At 37.9% G+C, this 9,485-nt stretch overlaps 1 protein-coding gene across 1 annotated transcript in view; it reads right to left on the bottom strand.

Moving 5' to 3' along the window:
- Nucleotides 1-6,683, bottom strand: part of KIF27 (kinesin family member 27) — a 69,717-nt gene extending 63,034 nt beyond the window's left edge. Inside the window, exon 1 of the mRNA XM_006759473.2 lies at nucleotides 6,268-6,683. Within this exon, the coding sequence (XP_006759536.1) occupies nucleotides 6,268-6,565 (298 nt within the window). The 5' untranslated portion in view covers nucleotides 6,566-6,683. The remainder of the gene's footprint in view (nucleotides 1-6,267) is intronic.
- Nucleotides 6,684-9,485: the final 2,802 nt, after the last annotated feature.

Raw genomic sequence — 9,485 nt, forward strand, 5'->3', positions numbered from 1 at the left:
ATTAAAATGTTAAAATCAAATCTGATATTGTTTTACCTTTTATTTGGTGTGTGGAAGGTGTGCGGAAGAGGGAGTAGTCTTATATGGCGAGTATATAACAAACTCTGTATTTTGAGTGGAAATGTTAGGGGGTCGTCTTATACGCCCAGTCGTCTTATACGCCGGCAAATACGGTATGTTAAAAGTGATAGGTATTCCAGATAAAAAACTGAGCAGGGTTAGGGGGAATGGATGTGTAGGTGCATCTAGGTGGGAGGTGTTTGCAACATTAGGTAGAAAAGTCATGATGGGCATCATTGAGAAGCTGACATTTAAGCAAAGACTTGAAAGAGGTGGCAGAGGAACCATGTGCGTATCTGACGGAAGAGTAACCCAGGGAGAGAACAACCAGTACAAAGACGCTAAACTGATGTGATCCATTAGCAAGAAGGCCAGTGTGGTTGAAGCAGAGAGAGCAAGGGGAGAGTGACAGGGGATGAGGTCAGAGAGATGACAGAGCCAGAACATATAAGTCTGTGTAGACCACAGTAGACCTCGGGTTTTATTGTGTGAGAGCAGAGCACTGGAGGATAGTAAGTAGTAAGTTGCAATTTAAGAGCAATTTAAGTCTGGTGTTTTGCAAATGCCATAAAAGGGCAGGAGTGGGTGTGGGGAAACCACTTAGAAGGCTGTGCAGTAATCCGGGAATCAAGAGGGTTGGGCAGGTTAATATAATGTGGCTCAGAGCAGGATGGTAGCAGAGAAAAGATAAGAAGTGACCCAATTTGGGATCTATGTTGAAAGGTACACCATTAAGATCCCCTGACAGATTGGATGTGAAATGTGAAAGCAATGAGTCAAGAATGACTCTAGCGCTGGCCAGTTTGGTCCCAGGTTCGATTCCAGTCAAGGCATATACCTCAGTTGCAGGCTCCTCCCTGGCCTGAGCCCTGGTCAGGCTGCATGCAGGAGGCAACCGATCAATATGTTTCTCTCACATCGATGTTTCTCTCTCTTTACCTCTTTCTCCCACTCTCCCTAAAAATCAATGGAAAAATATCCTCTGGTGAGGATTAACAACAACAAAAGAATGACTCTAAGGTTTTTTCTTGAGCCACTGGAGTTGCCATCAATAAATATGCGTAAGAGTGGGGACTGAGTTGGTTTGAGGGGAAAATAGCAGAAGTTCATTTTTTGACAATTAAGCTTGAGGCGTCTGTTAGCATTCAATTGAGATATTTAGTGGCCAATTGCAAAGACTAAATAGGCAATAGTTGGATATATATTAAGTCCAGAGTTCAAGGCAGTAGTCTGGATTGGAGATCTTTTAAAAAATCAGAAGTCAGCTACATATAGATGGTATCAATATCATGAGACTGGATGAGATCAGAGAAAAAAAGTAGTCATATACCTCTTTTCCGTCATCACTTCCACAACCCAGAACACAGATCTGCACATTATGAATGAACAACAGTGCATATTAGGGACTCAGGTACTTGTACACCAATGTCCATAGCAGCATATTCACAACAGACAAAAAGGAGGGAAACTCAAGTGCCAACCAACACAGAAATGAATAAGCAAAATATGACATATAGATAAAATGGAATATTATTGTCATAAAAAGGAATAAGGTTCTGATACATGCTACAAGGAGGATGCCCTTGGAAACAAGTGAAAGAATCCAGACAGAGGAGGACAAATATTATATGATTCCACTTCTAAGAAATATCTAGAAGATGAAAATTCATAGAGAAAGAAAGTAAATTAGAGGTCACCAGGGGATGAGGAAGGGGAGTTATTTCTTAATGGATACAAAGTTTCTATTTGGGATGCTAAAAAAAAAGGCAGTGATGGTTACAAAACATTAAGATTATGGTTACAGCACTATAATCTTAAAATGGTTAAAATAGTAAATTTTATGTTATACTAGAGGCTCAGTGCACGAAATTCGTGCACGCGTAGGGTCCCTAGGCCTGGCCAGTGATCAGAGCCAATCGGGGCCTTCTGGCTGCTGGCCAGGGACTCCCTCAGCTGCCAGCCGCCAGCTGGCACCTTCCTTCATTCTGTGCCACCCCCTGGTGGTCAGTGCATGTCATAGCGAGTGATAGAACTCCTGGTCTCCCAGTCTAACTCCTGTGGGGACACTTTGTATATTAGCCTTTTATATATATTGATATATATATTTACCATAATTTTTTAAATAGTAAAAAAAAAGCACAATATAAAATTTAAGATAAATGAATGAATGAAATAATAAATTGGGACTTAAGGTTAAATAAGTTTCTATAGGCCAATTTAGAAACAAACCTATCTAGCATTTTCAGCATTGTTTCATGGTAAATATATTACAAGCTACAAAACGCTAGTTTACAAATGAACCTTAAAACCCACTTGTTTCCAAGGTGAAGATTACCAATGTTTAAATTTTTGGCAACAATCATCCTGAAAACTTGAACTTCTATTAAATTGGACTGCCTTTCACCTAATTTAAGATGTAATACTGCCATCGTGTGGCATGTACAGGAAGCTGTAGGTTTTCCAATATAAGGGAGAAAGTTGATTCCTTTTTGACAGCTTCTAGGATCAAGATAATAGCAATATCTATAAACCAAAGTATAAGCATTCTGGATTAGCCAGTATGTATAGATGATCGTTACCCACTTCAAAAGACAAGAAAAATCCCACAAAAATTCAAAAGACTTATCAAAAAGCTCAATTTCAAATAATATTAATAATAAAGCTTCAATACGTATTTTGGTAACCTATAAATCACATTTCAATGTTTGGCTGATATTCCTGAAATAAACTATTTCAGAGAGAGAATTTATAAAGTTTTGTACCTCAATAGTCATCATTTAGCTATTTATTATATGCTATTTAAAGAGTAGAGAAATAAAAGTTTTTAAAGATTAGGCCTAGTAAAAGTCAGTACATCCAAGGTTCTGAAAAATTGGAAAATGAATAGTTTAAATAAGAATCATATTAAACGCCCTTGTCCACTTGGCTCAGTGAATAGAGCGTCAGCCTGCAGACTGAAGGGTCCCAGGTTCGATTCTGGCCAAGGGCACATGCCTGGGTTGCGGGCTTGATCCCCAGTAGGGGTTGTGCAGGAGACAGCTGATCAGTGATTCTCTCTTATCATTGATGGTTCTATCTCTCTCCCCTTCTCCCTTCCTCTCTGAAATCAATAAAGAAATATATATATTTTTTAAAGAATCATATTAAAAAATAAGAAATTTTCATACTATCATAGTACATAGCATGGTACCCTAGATACAGCAAATGCTCAATAAATTACTTATTGGGGTGGGGGGAACCAACATTATTTTCATGGTCAATAATTAAACGGCAGACAACTGACCCAGAATTGGAAATTTAATGTGATGAAATAACATTCTCAGAATTGGGAATGTCAATCTGGGAAACTGAAAATGCTCACTGGTTCATAGGCTGAGCCAAATCAGTTTGGACCAAAATTTATTTCTAATGGTGGTCTACTTCTTCTGATAAAGAACACCTCAGAATAGTTCAAAGTATTTTAGGACAATAGATAACTTTTTTCCTTAAGGAACTAAAATTACACTCCTGGCCTCTTAATAAAAAAAACAATATAGCTATGCCTGGCCAGTGTAGCTTAGTGGTTGATTCCCAGTGAGGACACATGCCTGGGTTGTGGGCTTGAACCCAGGTGGGGGCTATGCAGGAGGTAGCTAATCAATGATTCTCTCTCATCATTGATGTTTCCATCTCTCTCTCTCTTTCCTTTCCTCTCTGAAATCAATAAAAATATATATTTTTTAAAAACCAATATAGTCCCTCGCTCAAGTATGTCAAACTTGTGGATCACAGGCCGCATGCAGCCCACAACGAATATTTTTGTGGCACAGCCAATATAACTGTATATAAGAAATTTTTAATAAAAATTTTTAACTTAATTTTCACAATATCCTATTATACATATTAATAACGAACTACAACGTTCACTAATGACTGATTACTATAATTGTGTTGCATTCATTTCCCTTACACACCTTACGTGCAGGCACACCATTTCTCCCCACTAATACTAGCAGCAAATATTCTAGCAGCCGATTGCCACATCATTAGTCTTGTACTAACTTGTTTGGTGTGTGCAACAGAAAATATTTCGCTTTTGGAGAACAAGAAAAATAGGTTTACTAGTATTTGCATTACGCTTATTAATTTATGCAGTTATCAGTGTCTGATAATTTAATGTTCAAGAACAAATATTAATTTTTATTAAAATGTCCTATTGTTTTATGTTAATGATTAGTCATTTATTTTAGCCCTTTGTATTCAGCATGTCTCTATCAAAATAAACCTACGTTTCTATGAAAATTGATGGGCACATGCTCAGGTTGGCTCGATCCCCAGGGTAGGGTGTGGGAGGCAGCCAATCAATGATTCTCTCTCATCACTGATGTTTCTCTCTCTCTCTCCCTCTCCCTTCCTCTCTGAAATCAATAAAAATATATATTTTTAAAAAACAATATAGCTATAATTATCACCAAGATCTGAACATTTTATACTCCTATTAGCATAAAGCACATACTGAGTCATTAAGGTCATAAAACATTGGCCAATAAAAAACAAAAACAACAACAAAAAACTATGATCTTCCAGAAAAGCCACAATAGTAGAAAATCTGAAATTTATTTTATTGTGAGACCCTACAATAATCTAATATCTTAAATCTCCTATTCCTGTATAACACTAATTCTAAAAAATTGGGCAAGGTAGTGGCATTAGGCACTTACTGCCCCTCCATTCACTCTTTGGAATGAGGGCTTCCTCAAGCCACACAGCCACCTCCAAACCTCCCCGCACCTATCCCTGCACTCAACGGGAGATGTTTCTGAAACTTACATATTCTACATTTGAGAAGCATGAAAGTAGAAAAAAAATTGAAAGCCATTATACATATAGATAATACTAACGATCACTTTCAACAATGATCTATATGCACAACATTCAAAAGCTTGCTTTTAGTATAAAAATACCAATACAATGAACAGCCTCAACAGAAGACTTGGCTTTCAATTCCGCTCTGTCACCTGCCGCCTAACTCAGTAAGCCCTTCAGTGTTCTGTGGCTGGAGCTCCTCACTCATAAATAAAATTATTTTCAAGGTTCTTTCCAGCTCTAAAGGAAATCTTATGATACTATCTTCTCTAAACTATTACAAGCAAGAGAAATTATATCCTAAAGTATTCGGTATTTAAAACAGAAATCTGTATACATATGTAAGGACGCATTAACTGGAAGGGAGGAATCCTTTCACAATGTACACACAGATCAAAACATCACAATGTATTCTTAAAATATCTTACAATTTGTCAACTAAACCTCAATAAAGTTGTAAAAAACTTTACAACTGGCTAACAATCTGGCTAAAAAATGGGGGGAAAAAGAGTCTAAGTTACTTTCCTCTAAGTCCTGATTACAGGACTCTTAATATTTACAAGTGGACTATTATAAGATGCAAAATCTAGAAAAAATGCAAAATTACATCAAGTTAACTCATGTCTAACTTAAATTCTGTTCAAAATGACAAAGGGCTGCCAGAGGCACATGGTTTGGGGGTGTGCGTAATGGTTATAAGTCCTGAGGTGACTACAGGTAACCATACTATATTGTATATTTAAAAGTTGCTAAGATTTCTCATCACAAGATAAAAAATTGAAACTGTGTGCAGTGATTCATATAAACTGAACTGTGGTAATCACTTTGCAATATAAACATATATCAAATCATTACGTTGTACACCTTGGACTAATATTTTTATGTCAATTTAGCTGAATAAAATTGGAAAAAATGTCAAAGGTCTAAACACTGAACATTGTCTTAAACTTCTTTCCTCAAACAAATATAACCATAAATTAAACTGCTTAATGAAAATTCAACTTAAAAAACAATGTTTTAAAGATGATGTATGAGCACACATTATCTCATTCAATCAATATGCTGAGCACCTGCCCTGACCGGTTTGGCTCAGTGGATAGAGCGTCAGCCTGCGGACTGAAGGGTCCCAGGTTCGATTCCGGTCAAGGGCATGTACCTTGATTGAGGGCACATCCCCAGTAGGGAGTGTGCAGGAGGCAGCTGATCGATGTTTCTAACTCTCTATCCCACTCCCTTCCTCTCTGTAAAAAATCAATAAAATATTTAAAAAAAAAATATGCTGAGTACCTACTATGTGTCAGGTACTCTCATGTTGTAGCTTCTTTCAAGTGTTACAAACGTCGAAGACTTTGAGAATCTTACCAACATGGCCTCCTCCGATGGTGTATGTCTTCCCAGATCCAGTTTGTCCATAGGCAAAAACAGTTACATTATAGCCTTCAATGAGTGATAACACTAGTGGCTTTATGCACGTATTATAAACTTCGTCTTGAGTGGAACTTTTGCCAAAAACAAAATCAAAAGTAAAGATTCTGTCTCTCCCAATGATAATTTGCTGGGTGTTTGGAATAACTCTCACACAAACTTGATGATTATGAAGAACTTCTTTGCATAGCAGAGGTCTAATTCTTACAGCAACTTTTACTGGTATTTCCTCCATGGCAGCTTAGATTTTCCTAACAGATTTTCTACTTAATATTCAGTGTCTAGTGTGAGAGCCATCCATTTTACATAAGATCTGGACTCCTGTGTATCAAAATAAAAACAAAATTTAATTACTGACTCTTCCCTAATATATAAATCATCATCTAAAGCAAAGTCAATTAGAACAGGTTTTGTTCCAACATAAGCTAGTTACAAAGAATAAATCTGTCTTGTAAAGAACATCTATAATTTATAGATGAAATGATATGATGTCTGGATTTGCTGTAAATAATACAGGGGGTAGAGGCCATGAGTTGGTAAATGCTGAAAACTAAATGATAAGCACATGGGATTCCATTGTGCCCTTCTTTCTGTAATTATAGTATATTTCCTAGCTCATTAATCTAAATATTGAATAATTGGGGAGTTAAAAAATTAAATCAAAGAAAATAGGTAATTGTACACATGTTAAAAGCAAATCCTTATACTAGGTTTTATAGCTATATATTTAAAAATAACATCTCCTCACTGCCACAAATATGATAAATAAATCCATGAAATAATTTTAAGGATTTCCAGAAGTCATTTTTTATTCAAAAATAATCAAAACTGAAAAACTGCTTTTCTCCTCCTAAATTGTTATACTAATTTCTGAAGATCTCTAGTGGAATTAATACATTAAAAATTAAATGGCCCTAACTGGTTTGGCTCAGTGGAGAGAGCGTTGGCCTGCGGACTCAAGGGTCCCAGGTTCGATTCCGGTCAAGGGCATGTACCTTGGTTGCGGGCACATCCCCAGTGAGGGGTGTGCAGGAGGCAGCTGATCAATGTTTCTCTCTAACTCTCTATCCCACTCCCTTCCTCTCTGTAAAAAATCAATAAAATATATTTTTAAAAAATTAAACTGGGTTAGGCTGGGCTGCTGAGGCTCAGTGGCTGAGCATTGGCCTATGAACCAAGAGGTCATGGTTTGATTTTTTAGAATAAAAAAACTCATCATATTGCTGGTGTTGCTTAGTGGTTGAGTGATGACCTAAGAACCAGGAGGTCATGGTTTGATTCCCGGTCAGGGCACATGCCTGGGTTTTGGTCTCAATCCCCAGTAAGTGGTGTGCAGGAGGCAGCTGATCGATGATTCTTTCTCATCACTAATGTTTCTATCTCTCTCCCTCTCCCTCCCTTTCTCTGAAATTAATAAAAATATATCTTTAAAAAAGTTAAATTGGTAGCTACACTTAGAATGAACCTGAAAAAATAAAGTAAGAAAACAATTCTAACCCTAGCCTAGCTGGCTCAGTGGTTGGAACATCTGCCCAAGAATTGAAGGATTCAGGGTTCGATTCTGGTCAAGGGCATGTATCTCAGTTGCAGGCTTGACCCCTAGCCCTGGTTGGGGAGCACGTTGGGAGCAACTAATCCATGTCTCTCTCACATCGATGTTTCTCTCTCCCCCTCCCTTCCATTCTGTCTAAAACTCAATGGGAAAAAAATATCCTTGGGCGAAGAGTAGCAACAACAAAAAGAAAACACTTCCATTTACAATAGCATTAAAGGATTAAATACTTCGGAATACATTTTTTAAAAAGGTGTGTAAAACTGACACTTTGGCCGAGACTGGTTTGGCTCAGTGGATAGAGCGTCGGCCTGCGGATTGAAAGGTCCCAGGTTTGATTCCGGTCGGGGGCATGTGCCTGGGTTGCGGGCACATCCCCAGTGGGGAGTGTGCAGGAGGCAGCTGGTCGATGTTTCTCTCGCATCGATGTTTCTAACTCTCTATCTCTCTCCTTTCCCCTCTGTAAAAACTCAATAAAATATATTTAAAAAAAAAACTGACACTTTGAAAACTACAAAATATTGTGGGAAGAAAGAAGATCTAAATAAATGGAAAAGCATCTCCTGTTTATGGATTGCAAGACATTGTTGAGATGACAATGCCATATTTCCCAAACCAATCTAAAGGTTCAACACAAGTCCCATCCGAATCCCAGCTGACTTCTTTATAGAAGTTGACAAGCTCATCCAAAAATTCATATGGAAATCCGAGGGACACAGAATACCAAAAACAATAGTGAAAACGAACAAAATTGGAGGACACACTTCCCCAATTTTAAAATCAAGCAATAGCATTCAAGAAGGTGTGGTATGGGCATAGCCAGACTTAGAGATCAATGGAAAAGAACTGAGGATCCAGACATAAACCATCACATTTATAGGCAATTAATTTTCAACAAGCAGGAGAAGACAATTCAAAGGGGGGAAAACAGTCTTTTCAACAAAAGGTCATGTACAATTGGATATCCACCCTCCAGTTGGACTCCTATCTCACATACACCAAAGTTAATGCAAAATGATTCATATACGTAAATGTAAGGTCAAAACTATAAAATTTGTAAAAGAAAATATGGGGGTAACTCTTGCTAACTTTAGATTTGGCAACGGTTGTTCAGATACAACACCGAAAGCAAGAGGAATAAGCAATAAAATGATGAAAAAATAGATAAAATCCACTTAATCAAATGCAAAAGTTTTAAGCGTCAAAAGATACCATCAGCCCTAGCTGATCTGGCTCAGCAGATAGAGTATTGGCCGGTGGGCTGAAAGGTCTCGGGTTAGATTCTGGTCAAAGGAACATATGCCAGTTGCAGGCCCAATCCCCAGTGGGGGGAATGCAGGAGGCAGCTAATCAATGATTCTCTCTCATCACTGATGTTTCTAACTCTCTCTCCCTCTCCCTACCTCTGAAATCACTAAAAAAATATTTTTTAAAAAACACGAAGAGAACCAAGATGGCGGCATAGGTTAAAGCCGGAGAATGCTGCCCCATACAACCACTTCAAAAATACAACTAAGCCCGAACCGGTTTGGCTCAGTAGATAGAGCGTCAGCCTGCGGACTGAAAGGTCCCGGGTTCGATTCCGGCCAAGGGCATGTGCCTG

Source organism: Myotis davidii, unplaced genomic scaffold (genome assembly GCF_000327345.1).
Source record: "Myotis davidii unplaced genomic scaffold, ASM32734v1 scaffold556, whole genome shotgun sequence".
NCBI classification, from domain to species: domain Eukaryota; kingdom Metazoa; phylum Chordata; class Mammalia; order Chiroptera; family Vespertilionidae; genus Myotis; species Myotis davidii.